Here is a 16,840-nt window from a genome sequence, read left to right on the forward strand (position 1 = left end):
CAGTGAGCTGGTACCCTGTGTAATCCCATATCAAAGTAAAATGAGTCTATGGTGAATATAAAATGCAACTATATAAATCTGGAAGCATTCTGTACTCACTTTAGACTTGTGTAAATGACTGTTAAACGCAGACTGAAACAACAGAGCCGATCTCCTGACTTTGTGAAGTTCTTCCAGATTTATATTGCTGATAGAGCAGCCATAATTAAAGACAAACTTTTAGAGCTTAGTCAATTGATTAAGTAATAATATTACAAATGCTACTGTAAGGTTAAATAAAATTGTTAGTTTATAATGGTCTCTAAAACTAAGTAAAAACACCATTTACTCAGTGTCAAGAATTTAACCCATTGCAAAGGAAGTTCAGATTAGTTTGTCTAAACAGACAAGGTCTGCCACTTGATCCACCGTTGCTTCCTGATTTATAACGGTAGCTGAATTGTCAAAATAATATGCAATAGTGATCACCTGACAGGTAGTCTTAACATGCTGCAAGTATCTGTAGGTGCTTTGCAAGTGAGGGGCAAGCACTCACTTTCTTACAGGGTGAAGAGTTTTGATGAGCCATGGATGGAGGAAGATAACGAGGCAACAGAACATCCCTATTACAACAACATCCCGAATAAAATGCCCCCCCCTGGTGGCTTCATTGATGCCAGGCTCAAAGCAAGGCTTCCTACTGCTGCAGATACGGCTCAGGTCAGTGCAATTGCATCTCTGCCCTCCGGCTGATGGATCTGAAATGTTAAAATAATGTGTATCTTCAGATGAATACATTGGGATCATTTATAGATCACGGCCCTTCATGTATACCCAGTTTCCTTTTGAATGGTCATTGAAGATCTAGGGGGCAACAAATTAGGCAAGTATAGAACAGATCAAAGGAGGTGAGTTCCTCATGGTGTTAAAAGATGACACAGGTTCAAGGGAGAGAAATCCGCTGAGGGTTACTACGTTTGTAGAAACCATGTCAGCTTCGGAGAGTGTCAAATAGTCACACTAACTGGGAAAGGTTTAATGCAGAATTGTTTAAACAGTCTAATGCAGTCATTACTAACAGTTCATTATGTTAATAACTCAGCAGCAATCAGTATTTAGCCAGGTTGCTAGGTAGGTTTTCCACCTCACATTGAACTGAGGTCAGCTTGGATATTTCTACCAGCATTGCTGTCAAAAATTTGTAGGATTTTTGTAGCCTTTTCAGATCCAGCACAACTGTGGTTGAATCCAGAGGGGCCTTGTCTATAGACAACATCCTCCCTTCAGTACCCAAGTGTGTTCCTTGGTACCAATGTGAAGCTTTCAGCTTGTGCATTTGAGGGTGCTGCGGGTGTCTTCTGGTCCCAGGTGTGTTTCTGTGGAACATTTTTCCAAGGTGTGGTTTGTCAGGGCTTGCTATGTGAAGACAAATGTACTGGAGGAGATGATGCATCATTTGGGATTGCGGGGGTTAGTAAAAGCAGGAAGCAGGGAAGTTTATATGAAGGTCAGTGGTAATATCTTACTCCTACACAAATGCATTTGTGAGAGATATACTCCGACACCATGATGCATCGGAAATGAAGAGTGGGAGTACACAGAATACAGCCAAGGAAATTGTCAGAGCCACTCATAATATATCTGAGCATTTTAAAAGTAACTGAAAATTTCTTTTACGTGTGTCCATTCTAGTCTGCAGGAGTGGGAGGAGAGCAAACTTATTATCAGAGTCGCCACTTAGGAGACAAATTCAGTGAAGATTGGCATCATGGGCTTGTTAAACAAGGTGAGTTTTGCTAGTTTTTACTGTAACACTGCAGGAGGTCTTGGGTGGGCAAAGCATGAGAAAGTCTGATGCCTCAAAGTCTTAAGACAAAGAACTGCACTTCTTTTATGGATTCCTTTTGTCCAAATTTTTGTGTTGATATCAGTGAAAAGCATTTGGTAATTACCTCTGGATAAATTAATTAATGCCCACCTTCATAAATTCTTATCCTTTGCAGAGAAGTTCATCAATAGAGTTGCCCCAAACCTTCAGTGCTGTAGCTTGTTATGTCTTAAAACCCCATGGTATTTATAGACAGGCTGCATGGTATGTTCCAAAAATCTGACCCACTAGGGTATGCAAGACAGAGTTTCCAAAGGAAGAGCCTAAAGTCGGAAGCTTTTTTTTTAAATGTGGAGCAATGCATGTGTTTGCCTATGATCTCTGTTCCATGAATAAAAAATAATGCATGATGTTCTTTTTGTTGTTGTCTATGAATTTTAAACAAGTCACATCAAAACATATGTGTGAATTTTCACCCCTCCATTTATGACAGTTTTACTGTGTTTCTGAGGACGCTTTCTTTTCAAATGCCAGAATATGTTATCTGTTGTTAACGTACACAGATTTGAGGATTTTATCCCATTTCGTCTTCTCATGACTCCCCAGCTGAGTATCATTTTCGAAACTGACAGTCTTTATTTATGAAAATTTTGTTTCCTCCTGAATAATACCCTCCCGCCCCCCAACCCTCATTGAAACACAGTTCTGAATCCATTCATCAACAAGTTTTTCTACTAGACCCTGCAGTTACTGACTTTACATCTCCCATTCCAAAGGATTTTAAACCTGTGGTGGTAGGTTGCAATGTTATTTGATCATTATGACAACACTGTTCTGCCAAATACAAAAAAGAAGAAAAAGTCTTGAATTTTCTAGGATCTCTGGATATTTGTAGTATGCCAGAAGGGAAATCACAAGTAACCCCAACAGCAGAGATGCCAACATATGTAAACACCCAGCATATAAATATAGAAGCTCTATTGGCGCTTCAGGCAGATGCTGAAAGTACCTTCACTGGAACAACAGATGATACCAAAGAGAGCAGCCCAGGAAAGGATCTGTTTGACATGAGTAAGTTCCCTTCCTATTCACTCCCTTTCTAACAGGCAACCCAATATGTTTATGCATTAGTTCTGTATAAAAATAATTGTAGAATTCCCCAACTTTTAGTATTCTTGGTGGAATCATGATGAATTTTAGAATTCAAGGTAGTTTCATATTGGACCAAGTTAAAATAAGGGTAGCCAAAGATCTGAAGCTCGTTTGTATTATAGCTGAGTTAAGGTGAATTTGCAGTCTAAGTTATACTTAGTGTCACAGGCAGCTATGTCAGAAGGAAAATAAATCAGGAGGTTTGTCATGCAGGAAAGTGAAGGAGTGAATGGCTGGAGAATTAGCTCCAGCCTGTTACTAGTAAGTCAATGCATACTACAAAAATTTTCTTCATCAAAGAAGCTGGGAGGGAAATTAAAAGGTTGAGTTATCCCTTGTTCTGGATAGGCCTATTATCCTATCTAGCTGTATATTCCAGCTTTGAAGTCAGTTTTTCCAAAATTAGATTTATAGCTGTAGCTGTAAAACAATGGTTTAAGCATCAGTCATAATTTGATGTTGGTGCTACCAATATACTTTGTTTTCAGCCTTGAAGAGACACCTAGCAGGAAATATAGGGAAAGCAGTTTGATGAACAAAAAGTTTCTTTATTTTTCTGCTCTACCTACCTCCAGTCAACTGCTGACATATGATTAATTTAGTTCATATAATTAAAAAGCAGGGAGACAAAGGAGTTGGTGCCTATATGTTGTTTGTAAAATGTCATATCTACATTTCTGTTATCTCAGTATACATAGAACTGTCTTACTGGCATGTTTTTGCTGAGATACAGCTCTATGTCCACAGTTTAGGGAGATTTTGGATTGAAAGAAAGGGAGAGGGAAGAGAGTTGAGAGAGTATGTATCTGTGAATATGGATCTGAAATAAGTCTGCTGTCTGAAATCAGGGATGTTAGCCTTGATTTCTAACATGCAATGCCCTTAAAACCTGTACCTTACTTCTATTTTAGACACATTTTTTTCCTAAAAACAAGGAAAACTGATTTCTCATCTTCCAGCCTTCATTAATCTTTATTAATCATTGGATCATTGGTAAAAAAATAGTATTAGAAAACATGTTAATCACCCTTAAGTTAGTGGTTTGTCAAGCTAAATGTGTTTGGCTTAGTGCAGACTGTAATGTAGCGAAGACATATATAAGCTGGTTTTAAGAATTAGCAGAGGTATCAGTAAGCTGTGACAGCACAGTATTTACCCTATTTCTCTGAGCTAAATTAACCTCTCTGTGGCCACATGCAAACATGTCTGTGCACTCCTCACACATAAGCTGTCTAGAGGTGGTGTATTGCTTCTCAATATTGATCTGCAGACGTTCTTTCTTAAGTCTAGTTGGCACAGGACATTATCTCTTTTTAATATCCACTAGTTGGCCAGATTAAGGTCTTGCAGAGAAAAATAGCTTCCGATAGGTTATTATACCATATAATGAAGCATATATGGACTATTTACTATTTCTGTAAGACTTTTGGGATCTGTAATGACACATCTTTCCTTTCCACCCTACAGAAAGTAACATTGAGTTCAGGATTTAGCTAAAGTTTAAAAGATGCTTCCTTGAGGCTGATTTCAGCTAGGTAAATTACGTTAAAGGTGTGTTAGCCTGTGTCTATGCTGCAAAGTCCTCTTCCTAGGTGGAGGCTAGAGGGAGGCTGAGTGGTAAGGGCGGCTGATCCTTTCTAGACGTACCCTCAGGCTGGATACTCAGTAATGGATAATTTTTAAGTGAATGTGTTGTTTGAAGAGAGGCCAGATATGAGTATAATGACATTGGATACCCATATTATGCGATTTGCTTGAAATTAAACTCTCTGACGTAGCTGGCAAGACAAAAGGAGACTTCTGCCCAATACCAGGGCATATAAATGCAACTTGAAAATAGCCATTACTGAAATAAAACTGTCACCTTTCAAAACCTGCCACGGTTTGCTCTGATTTTTATCAGCATCCTTCTGTGCATAACATACATTTTTAACATATTACACTTCTTGGCTTTAATATAATCCATAAATCAGTAGGCTCAGCAGTACATCTTCCCTCAGGTTTTCATAAAGGTAAAGGGAAGGGACTGTAACACAAATCCAGTTAAAAATGGCTGGAATATCACCATTTTGTAACATGATTTACCTTTGAATGATCTTGCCTTTGTTTCTATTTCAATAACCAGAACCATTTGAAGATACCCTCAAGAACCAAACATCTGAGGCTGCATTGAGGAAATCCACCACAACGGGATGCACCAGTCCTCTTTTATCCAGACCAGCTGACTGGGCTGTAGCTGAAGAGCTGAGTACAGAGCCATGGTATCAAGGAGAGATGAGCAGGAAAGAAGCAGAACAGCTATTAAAGAAATGTGGTGACTTCCTTGTGAGGAAGAGTACCACAAATCCTGGCTCCTATGTGCTAACAGGCATGCACAATGGACAAGCCAAGCATCTTCTTTTGGTGGACCCAGAAGGAACTGTAAGCACTGACTCCTCACTAATGCAGGAGGTTTCTGACTCTACACGATAGGTTATTCACAACTGATCATAAGTACACCCTCATATCTTTAATATGTCGGCACATCTCTAATTGTCTCCCTGAAGTCCAGCAGAAGACCCACTGCATGATTTCTGCACATTGTAGGGAAGCTTAGGGACCTGATTCCCCAGCAAGGTCAAGCTTTAGCCACTGCGATACAGCCTTAGTCAAAAAGTGCAGCTAAGCCACTTCTTTAGCCTTCCTGCTGAGAAGCTGCTGGTGGCTCTGCAAGTTTGTCCACCCTGCATGCTGTCTGTTTCCACATGACATCTTTGTCAACCAGGATACAGTCACGGCCCTCCATGTTTTCTTGTATGTAAGCCCAGGAGAGAACTGGGGTAAACATACTCCCTTAGCTGACAAAGGGTCGCTTCCAGCAGCAGGATGGAGAGGGCAAGGGAGCTCCATTCTTCTGCAGCTGTCCTGTCCTGCTTCTGGGGAGACTTAGTCTCATCTGAGAGAATGAAAACATTGCCATACGTATTATTCTTGGCTCCTGGTAGCTAAGAGTGGGCAACTCCTTTTCTTCTGTAAAGGTCAACTTTAGATGACAAGCCCCAAAGTAAATGAGAAGGTCCTGTAAAGGAGTTGGCCTGTTGGCATCTGCTTCAGCTGAGAGACCTGTGGCAGATTTATGCCAGTCCTGCAGAGTCTGTGGTGAGGAATACCCATGGTACTTCTTGTAATTACATTTGCCACATGAGGCCAGTCAAAGAAGTTTTATGCTTTTTAGGTGCCAACTGCCTTGTCCTGGGTTTGACTGGGACATCAGCCTGGGGAACTGGCCCTATGCCTCTTGGGGGGCAGCCTCCTTCACTAAACTTTTGCCAGCAGTTTTGTGACTCCTGCATCAGGGCCTCCTAATTCTCCGTTCAACGTAAACCCACAAATAGCTGTTACAGGCTAGTGCAAGGAAAATGCTGCTATGTCACAGGATGGTCAGCGTTGGAAGGGACCTCTGGAGTTCATCTAGTCCAAACGTCTGCTAAGGCAGGTTCACCTAGAGCTGGTTGCACAGCATTGTGTCCAGGTACGTTTTGAATGTCTCCAAAGAAGGAGACTCCACAGCCTCTCTGGGCAGCCTGTGCCAGCGCTCTGCCACCCTCAAAGTATCTTACATTCCTCATAACACAGGTGGAACTGCCTGTGTTGCAGTTTGTGCCCATTGCCCCTTGTCCTGTCGCTGGGCACTGCTGAAAAGAGCCTGGCCCTGTCCTCTTGGCACTCGCCCTTTAGATATTTGTAGACATTGGTCAGATCCGCTGTCAGTATTCTGTTCCCTAGACTACACAGGCCCAGCTCTCTCAGCCTTTCCTCATCAGGGAGATGCTCCAGTCCCCTCATCATCTTTGTAACCCTCCACTGGACCCTCTCCAGCAGTTCCCCATCTGGAACTGGGGAGCCCAGCACTGACACAGCACTCCAGATGTGGCCTCACCAGGGCAGAGTAGAGGGGCAGGATCACCTCCCTCAACCTGCTGGCCACACTATTCCTAAAATGCACCCCAGGACCCCACTGTCCTTGCCCACAGGGTCACACTGCTGGCTCATGGGCAACTTCTTGTCCACCAGAATTCCCAGGTCCTTTTCCACAGAACTGCTTTCCTGACTGGCCTGCAGTTCCCTGGGATGTCCTTCTTGCCCTGTTTGAAGACTGGAGTCACACTGGCTTTCCTCTAGTCCTCAGGAACCTCTCCTCCATGACCTTGCAGAGATGATGGAGCGTGGCTTGGAAATAACATTTGCCAGCTCCCTCAGTGCTTGGGAGTGTTTCCCGTTGGGGCCCGTGGATTTGTGGGTGTCACGTTTGCCTAAATGATCTCTAACCCAATCCTCCTTGACCAAGGGGAAGTCTTCCCTTCTCCAGACTTCCCCTCTTGCCACCAGGGTCTGGGAAACCCAAGGGCTGGCCTTGGCAGTAAAGGCTGGATGAAAGCAGACATTCAATAACACCACTCTCTCTGTGTCCTTTGTCACCAGGGCACCCACCTCATTCAGCATGGGCCCACATTTTCCCCAGACATCCTTTTCCTGCTTGCAAGTACTTGATGTACTTGAATGAAGCCCTTCCTGTTGTCCTTGACATCCCTGGCCAGACTGAATTCCAAACAGACCTTAGCCTTTCTTCTCACCTGCCTGTATGTTCTGACAGTGTTCCCATATTCCTCCCAAGTGGCCTGTCCCTTTTTCCACATCCTGTAAACTTCCTTTCTCTGTTTGAGTTTTGCCAGAAGCTCCTTGCTCATCCATGCACATCTCCTGTCCCTTTTGCTTGATTTCTTGCTCACAGGGATGCACCTGTCTTGAGCTTGCAGGAAGCGATGGTTGAATATTAGCCAGCTCTCCTGGATCCCCTACCTTCCAGAGCTCTAACCTATGGGATACCTCCAAGTAGGTCCTCAAAGAGGTCAAAGTTAGCTTTCCTCAAGTCCCAGGGTTGCAATCCTACTTATTGCCATGCTTCCTCCCTGCAGGAATCTGAACTCCCACCACGTCATGGTTGCTGCAGCCAAGGCTGCCCTCAGCCTTCAGAGCCCCAACATCCCAGTCCTTTCTTTGTGAGCCCAGGGTCCAGAAGTACACTTTGCCTTATTGGCTCCTCCACCACCTTTTGTCAAAAAGTTATCATCAATGCTCTTCAGGAACCTCCTGGACCACGTGAGCCTGGCTGTGTTGTCTTTCCAGCAGATGTGTGGGTCATTGAAGTCCCCCATGAGAACCGGGGCCTGTGATTGTGAGGCTACCTGCAGTTGTCTGTAGCGGGTCTTATTGACTTCCTCTTCCTCCTCGGGTGGCCTATGGCAAACACCCACAAGAGCGTTCCCCGTGTTGGCCTGCTCCTTAATCTTTACCCACAAACTGTCATCTTGTTCTGCATGCACCCCTTGGGAGAGCTTGATACGTTTGAGTTGTTCCCTCACACAAAGAGCAACTCCACCACCTCTCCTTGCTGGCGTGTCTTTCCTAAGAAGTACACAGCCACCCATGACAGCATTCCAGTCATGCCAGCTATCCCACCATGTCCCTGTAATTGCAATGAGGTTTAGGTTAGCTGTGTGGTCTGTATGATTTGTGGGATCCTGACACAGCTTCTGAGCAGCCCTATTTGCGACTTGTCAGAATGGAGAATCGTCAATAAAATGCCAGTTTGTGGCCAGCTGCAGCAGTGTGCCAGCAGCTTGCATTTTTTCCATGTGGCCTCTGTGTGATTATTTGTAAAAAAACAATCCACACAAAGGCTGCCTGAAAATTCATTTCACACACAAATTACTCAGTGAAGTGTTAGAGCTCTTAAGGGTGTGTTTTTAGAGCAGAGTTAAATGTCCAGTTGCTTCTGCTCTCATCCAGCTGACAAAACAAAAAAGGTCCCTAGTTCAGGTTAAGGGATGCTTAAAGTAGGGGACTGCAGGAGTTTTGTTAGATTCAAAATTAGGGCATGAACTCTGGTGGTTGCAGAGCATACTGCTTATGATGAGAAAAATCTCAGCTGAGTTGAATGGACTAAAAATGTGTTAATCTGAATATAGATAAAGAAAGTTACTGCTCTTTTAAAGATACTTTTTAATTTTGAAAATATATATTTGAATAATTGTGGAAAGCAATATTTCAAAGCAGTGCATTTCAGCAAGCAGAGAGCAGAGCTGGTTTTCTTCAGTGATGGAGCTACACGTGGAATGAACACATAGCATCCTTTGCTGTTTTTTTGTTTTTGTTGTTCTTAGGGTTTTTTCACCCTGTGACATCCTGTACTAAGTTTCTAGCAGTTTTGCCAGAACTTGGTAAAAAGACTGAAAAATTGCAAACAAGGTGCCCACCACATCATAAGCTGACTTTGGAAAGTTTTAACAAAAGTTGTTCTCTCTTTCTGAGAAAAGTTCAAGGAAAATAGATGAAACACCTCACTTCAGAGCAGTGTTCACAAACCTTTGCCTGAAGCAGTGTAGAGCCATCCCAATACAAAGCTTTACTGCAGCATGACATTTGCTGGAGAGGACCTCTGCTCTGCCCATGGAAGCTGTAGGCCTAATTAATTTTAAACAAAGGAAGGCAATGTTTTGTGAAGATGTGGTTAAATAATTAATGATTGCTTTGTAATATAGATTAGCGTTTGGCCTGTCCTGATAATTTTGACTATTTGCCTTGCAATATCAATTTCCTTTTATCATGGGTGTAATAATTTAATAATTTACTTAGTAGGATGCTAGCGCACAGGGCTGATAAGTGGGCTAGAAAAATGATGTTCCCTGCCCTGAAGTTTTCAAAGGCACAGGGAGGGGTGTACCATGCAGCATGGGGCAAACCCAAGCCAAGCACACATGGTAGCTGGATGGCTTTCAGGGAAGGGAATTTTCCAGCACCTGAAGAAGGTTTTTGTTACAGAAAGCACACAGCTGTTGAGGCTCACAGAGAAGACTTGTGTTCTGGCAGCTCTGGGGGGACAGCTCTTTCTAATGAAAAAGGTGAAAATGCCTTTAAAAAGCAGGTATTCTCTTGGAGAAAAAAATTTAATCTAAAAATCTGACTTAAAGTGAAACAAAATCTTGTACAGGAAGTTTTCAAGCAGGCCTATTCAGAAAGACTAATAGTAGTAGACTGGCCCATAGGTAGCATGCAAAATACCTGTTCAGTGGGAGCAGAGGGAGTAAGAGACAAAACAGAAGCAAAACTCCAGAAATGCCAAATTTCCACTGATATTGATGGGCGAGGAGTCAGTGTCTAAAACATGGTTAATTGTGTCATTTTATTCTTAGAGAATTTTAGTATGAAGTTAAGGGGAAAAGTATTTTGCTTTTTAATTTATCTTCTTGCATCCTTTTTTTGAAGGTTCGTACAAAAGATCGTGTCTTTGACAGCATAAGTCATCTCATCAATCATCATCTTGAGAATAATTTGCCTATAGTTTCTTCTGGGAGTGAACTCTGCCTGCAGCAGCCTGCTGAGAGAAAACACTGACTACCGATGACTTCTAGTTTTTTGTAATTTGCAAGCTATAACTGGTAGAAATTGCAGATCTGAAAAAACATGTTCATTAACAAAAAATGCATATTCACATATATTTCAGAAGTATGTTTTCTGTAGGTTCTGTAGGCTTCTTAAAAGCCCCATTTCACACGGTACACTTGAAAATTCTCAATGCTTTACACCGACATGAAGTCCCAGCAGAAGGCTTTCTTAAAAAGTAATTTCAATAAAATTGTTCAGATTCTCTAATGTGAATATTGATAGTGTATATATACACACACTATATAAAAATACAGTATCTATTTATATTTTTCAAGTCAGTCTGTTGATGGTATGGAACTATCTTCTGTGCCATGTGTTTTTACCAGAAGAAAAATGCCAATTGTGATTGTTCAGATAAAAATAGAATTCAGCAGTCTCAATTGCTGGAGAAAATTAATATTGGGAATCTTATTTCTCATTTTACCTAAGAAGCACAACTATGGGGATTACAGGTGGATTATGCTAGTTGATGATGGAAGGAGTTTGAATTCAGCAACTAGTATTCCAACTCAAAAATTTAGCATAAAATGATTTTTTAAAGTGTTATTCAGTGTCACTGATATCAAAAGCATTTTATCTTTCTGATCTTGAATTCTTATATGATGATATAACTCAAAATGTTTGTATCTTGCTTTAACAATGATTTGGTGTGATCTCGCTGTGTATTGAGATAGATGCATATGATTTTTCTAATGATAATATCACAATGTTCTGTAACTTTAGTTTATTAATTTGTGTGGTAAGACTATTTATAAGTAGTTCTCTGCTTATGGTTAAGATCTAGGTGTCCTTGACTACTGGTCTCCAATGAGTTGTTACATACTGATTAGGCGAGTTCAAATAACTTGTGTTTAATAGGCTTAATGCAAGATGTACGTGGGTGTTCAAAGACATATCTGAAAAATCTTCTTATAAACAATGAAAACTTATCATGACTCAGTGGTCAGTTCTGCAAATGATGCCATTTGCATTTACCTACCAAAGCATAACTTCCCTTTGGCTTTCAGCCAGCGATAGATACTTCTGTATCAAATTGAAAAATGCACTACACTAAAGATGCGTTTCTGGCAGAAATGTCCTTGGCTTTTGGTACTGGGAAATGTTTTAAGGAAGGTTTGTACTATTCAAGCACTAGAAGAAGTTATTTTCCTATTATATGAAGCTTTTTGAGACCCAAATTCAGGCAAAGTTTGTGCCAGAGTAAGATTCAGCCTTCAGCGTTCCAAGGTCTTCTCTACCACCAGTATCTCAAATCAGATCTTCAGACTTGATTCACAAAGTCCAAGACTCAGCAGAATAAGTCTATTTAAGGACCTGCCTACCCTAAGTAATCAATACTTAAATCTAATTAAAATTAGATTTTGCTTTAAGAATTTGCTGGGCTTAAAAATTTCTCAGACTACAGCCAAGCTGACAGAAGGACTCACTTAGAATACATTCAGGTAGGTTCATGATATGAAAATTTGAAATATTTTTTCTTGTACCTTCTGCTTTGAAACATGGTGAAGTTACAACTTGGGAAGCTTGGATTTGGTTGATCTCAAGAATGAAAATTATGGAGGCACCTAAGACTAATTCTATGATCTGTGCAATAAAAATACACTTGATTCTGTAATCAAGACATTCAGAAGCCAAACAAAGACAGTAATGAACCAAATTCTTGTGACTGATTTTATTGCAGGTAGTTATTAGTTGATATTTCTAGGTCTGGGTAGGAGTTGTGAGCAAAGGAAAGTCATGAAATGCTGCATTACAACCCAAATTAGTATGGCACTGAGGTTAGTGGAATTTTTAAAATTTGGGTTTTCCTTTTACCAGGTTGGAATTTGCAAGGGGATGTGAGGACATCTTATACCCTAAAGCAGTATCCATCAGAATGTCTTTATTTAAGGTCATCCGTATCTCACCATATTCCAGTTTTAAGTTGCCACCTTTTTTGTTATGTATAACACTTGACATTCCGTGCTCCCACCTCCCTATAGCTGTGTCCTTGAATGTGTGGTACCACTACCTATAAAAGAAAGCCTCTTGTACTTTGCATGCTGTATATCACTTCAGTGATATATGCCTGGAAAAATGTAACAAGAGATGGGTGTATTAATGAAGGCACTAAACATACACTAAAATAAGCATCTAAAATATTTTGCCATTGTCTTAGCTGTAGCTTTAGTAACTTAGCAGCTGCTTACCTGCATGGTTTGGTAATTAAAGCAGGTGGCAAGGAGATACAAAATGAAAGAGCCTGACAGAACAATTAAATTCCAGAGATGACATTACACAGACTCCTCCTCTGGGAAAGTGTGGCTATTTTAAGCTGCTGTGTCAGCACAGTCAATTTGCCCTGCTAAGTATATCTGATGACACAAAGGTTACATGTAGCTTGATCACATGCAGTTTGGTCCTAGGTAGTGGTAGCATCTTTGGGCTGCAACAGTGCCCTGCTGCCGCAATGGGCCAGCAGATCCTGTCTGGCCAGGTGGGATGATCCAGAGGCTTTTCTAAGTCACTGGGAACCAAATGATCTCAAAGCTGCCCAGGAAAGAAGGGCACATGGGCCAATCAATGCTCCTTTTGCAGATCCTGCCATCACTTTTTGTCACTGTCACTTTGGTAGATTTGGCTTTCCCTTATATGAAAATGGTATAAAAACTGTATTGTCATTTGGATAGTAGTTCCAAACATGCTGTCATTAGAATCAAAGACGATTTTACACTGGTCTCAACAAGAGGTAATGGAGCCTGCTGAGAGAGGCAGGGATCATTTCTGTGAGGAGCCAACAATGCCAGCAATTTGAGAGGTAGAAGTTATGAGATGGGCTCAAATGCTGTGTCATTCTGAAAACCAGACAGCTGACAGCATCATAATTTGAACCTTTTAATGTTTGCCTTTGGTTTTGAGTCCCCTCACCTTTTTTTTTTTTTTATTGTCTTTTATGTAGTCCCTATCCATTCCCATCACTTATGCAAGGCTAAACACTTGCTGGTGATAATTCCGTACCATGACTTCAAGAACTGGGTTTTTACTGAAACTATTTTACTAGCTCTAGCAGAAATCACTGAGGTTAGACAACATTATGGTACCCTTTGATATTTTCCCAGGTGATAGCTATGAAATCAGAACTGAAACTCTGAATATCCTGCAAGACTGCCTACACTGATTCTGAATCCTGTCTGGGTTGTCAAGTGCTGGAACAGGCTTCCCAGGGAAGTGGTTGAGTCACCACCCCTGGAGGTATTTAAAAGATGTATAGATGTGGCACTTACAGACTTGGTTTAGTGGTGTACTTGGCAGTGTTGGGTTAATTATTGGACTCTATGATGTTAAAGGTCTTTTCTAACCATAATGAAGGTTATGATTCTATGGTGCTATGATTATCAAGTTTTGATTCTGGTTCTGTGGGAACTGTGTGAACTATGGGCAATGAAAGTGCATTTGATTCCTTTAAACAAAGAACTTTCAAAAGTGAAGTAAATGCTTCTGATTCATTTTATTGCAAATCTAGAGTAATTATAATAGAATTTTCCAGTGAGGCTGGCAGTGATAGACTGAACATTGAGGTACAGTCATGTTCCCAAACTTTCAGTTATTTCAGATGCTTCAGAAGCAACGAAAACTCAAAGGCAGAAAATGTACTTTGAAAACTGAATTATCTTTTGACTTCAGTGGGAGTTTGCTCAGAGTGAGGACTCCCAGGTTCTCTTCCCTAATGCAAGAAAAGGATATTCAGGTTGACTGTGCTTTGGTGGAGACCACAGGACAAAATGCAGTTTCCATAGCTTACTGCCTGCCTCGTGCAGGCACAATGAGGATAAAAGGTTATACAGTAGCTTACCTCCACTTCACAACCTACAGGTTTAGGGTTCATAGTTGGAGATAATGTCAGTTCTGCCAGAAACTTCTCTGCCGCATGTGTTCAGTAAAAGCTTGAACAAAGGACGTAGTCCTGGGACCAGGATCTGAGTGCAAAACGTTCACTGTCACCAGAAGAAAATGTTTACTAACAGTCTGGTAAATGTCACCTGCCAGCACTAAATTTTCTGTATCCTGGGTTGATTCTTTTTCTCCTCAGTCAAATAATATGCTCATGTTTCTTATCATTATGGTCCCCAGGCATCATGTTGTGCAGTAAGATGAGGAGACTTTTAAAAAAATTATACTACAGTGGGATTGCTGCTGGCACATCAAGTGCCAGATGCCAGCTACAATGTATTCATAGTAGAATTGATATATATTTAGATATTTGCAAGTAGCAAGTGTTCCATCTGGAAACTAGCAGAGTTTTGCAGCTTCCAGGAAATTTGCAGCTCTGAAGGGGAAATCTGGAACTTGTCGATGTTCTGGCAAAAGGTTACAAATCCTGTTTTCAAGCCTTGTTCTTAGCATCCAACCTCAATCTTAAATAAGTAAACCTATTTGCGTAAATGAAGTCTAAGCTGAAGTAACAGACACACTTCCCTTTTTATCTTCCAAGCATTTTCTGCATAAAATCCAAATTCAGATTTACCTTAGTGTACTGTCAAAATATGTTGATTTGCATGGTCTTTTTTCCCAGGTCTAGGGTTGCACCCCCCACAAATCTACGCTTGCTCAAAACTGTCAGGATACGGGCAAATTCCCACTAAAAGCTCTGTGCTCAGCTGCACTGACTGTACTCACTCATATACAGTGTTGGTAGGCTTTGGTTACATTGGTATTGGATTCAGCTGGAATGAAGGCAGGCCTGTGGAAAAGATAACACGAACATACAATTTGCCTGCAGTTAGCCAGACGCTTGGATAGGGAGTGAAAAGCTGTCTGGGGAGAGAAAGCCCCAGGGATATGAAATACGAAGTGTGGGAACACAAGCCAATGGGCATATAAGCCACTCATGAAAATAGAGATCTGTCACCAAATTATCAGCATGCTAATTGGTTGATAGGGTTAAACCAGAACCTCTGGGGAGTGGAAATGCAAAATACCTGGGCAATGCCTGCTGCTCATCTCTTTTCAAGATATTTATATGCATAAACCCTGACCTGTTCCTCTGCATACTCCAACATAAGCACCTTGTATGGCTTCCACTGAGAAAAAGCAGGGCCTTTTTTTGTCTCACTTAGGGGGATAAGATTTCAGAGCTACGTATTTCTAGCAAAAGCAACATATAAAGACCGAACCTTGTCTGACAACAAGAACAGGCCATGGAAGCTAAAGGAAGAAAGAAGCTAAAGCTGGACTCATTCTGCTACCCCACTTTGTGGGAGACAACACAGATCACTCAGAAAAGGAAGGTAGGATCAGGTTTTGAGATTAAGATGCAGATTTGCATTTTATGTAGCTATTGTGAAGGTCAAATAACATACATGTCAAAGGATTGCTTTTTCCAGCAGTCCTCCTTTTAATTTTGTGAGGCAAAACCCACCAAACACACCCAGGCACATATTCATTCAAAGTAAGTGAGATTTTTTATTAAGTGAAGAACGCAAAGATTATAATTGTTATATATTTGTGTCCTTTGTGGCTGGATTCATGTGATAACTGCTTCTCAGTGAAGTCCTGCAGAGTTAAACCTTCAAAAGCAGCCCATTTCTTCTTTTGAGGTAAATGTTTTTCTTTGCATTGTGCTGGCAGCAACAACAAAACAAAAAAGTGACTATTTGCTGTAAAAGGGAGTTTGACTGTACAATTGTTATTTGTTTTTACTTTTGTTATTACTTTTAGAAACATTTTTAACTGAGAGTTGCAGGAAAAATAATGTATGTGGAAATATTGTGATCATTTATATTCCCAACCACTTTTGTGAATCTCAAGTTTTTGCCTGTCCGCTGATTGTGGTGTTCTGGTTATAGAGGCAAATTTTGTCTCTGAGAAAGTCCTTGAGCAACAGCGTTTGGAATATAAGTGTCTTGCAACTGTTTTCTGATTATTCAGTTTGTATATGACTAACCAAAGTAATAAAATAATGAGCACTACTATCAGATTGAAGTGCATGTAAAGTGGGCTTGACTCTGTTCCCTTATGCCCAGGTTTCCTAAAGGCCTAATTTGTGTTTTGCAGGGTGTTTTTTTTTTTTTTATTTACCTGAAGGGATACCCATTTTGTAGCAGAATAAATTAAAATCTACAAGGTTTACCTGGATACTGAATACTAATAAGGCAATGAACTACTTATCTCAGTAGAAACAGGGATGAAAAACATCAGGGGACCACATTGCATGAGGAGTTTGACCTCCGGTTACACTGACTTTACACCAGAGGAGCTGTGCTTACTTTGACAGAGGCAACACTAATTTCCACGAGTTCATTTTCATCAAATACCATTTCAACAAGGCAAGTAATTGCTCAAACAGGCCCTCTTTCTGGGCCAGATGATGCCCTCACCTGAAAAGGTAGCATTCTTGCTTGGCATGCTGAATAGGGT

The 16,840-nt window shown here is 41.0% G+C and overlaps 1 protein-coding gene across 4 annotated transcripts in view; it reads left to right on the forward strand.

Moving 5' to 3' along the window:
* Positions 1–16,393, forward strand: part of SHC3 (SHC adaptor protein 3) — a 110,954-nt gene extending 94,561 nt beyond the window's left edge. For all 4 annotated transcript variants that reach the window (XM_040580366.1, XM_040580367.1, XM_040580365.1 and 1 more), the window contains 5 exons: positions 546–699; positions 1,672–1,765; positions 2,684–2,878; positions 5,085–5,380; positions 10,265–16,393. In XM_040580366.1, the coding sequence (XP_040436300.1) occupies positions 546–699; positions 1,672–1,765; positions 2,684–2,878; positions 5,085–5,380; positions 10,265–10,393 (868 nt within the window). In that variant the 3' untranslated portion in view covers positions 10,394–16,393. The remainder of the gene's footprint in view (positions 1–545; positions 700–1,671; positions 1,766–2,683; positions 2,879–5,084; positions 5,381–10,264) is intronic.
* The last annotated feature ends 447 nt before the right edge of the window (positions 16,394–16,840 follow it).

This window comes from Falco naumanni, chromosome Z, assembly GCF_017639655.2.
Source record: "Falco naumanni isolate bFalNau1 chromosome Z, bFalNau1.pat, whole genome shotgun sequence".
In the NCBI taxonomy this organism is placed as follows: domain Eukaryota; kingdom Metazoa; phylum Chordata; class Aves; order Falconiformes; family Falconidae; genus Falco; species Falco naumanni.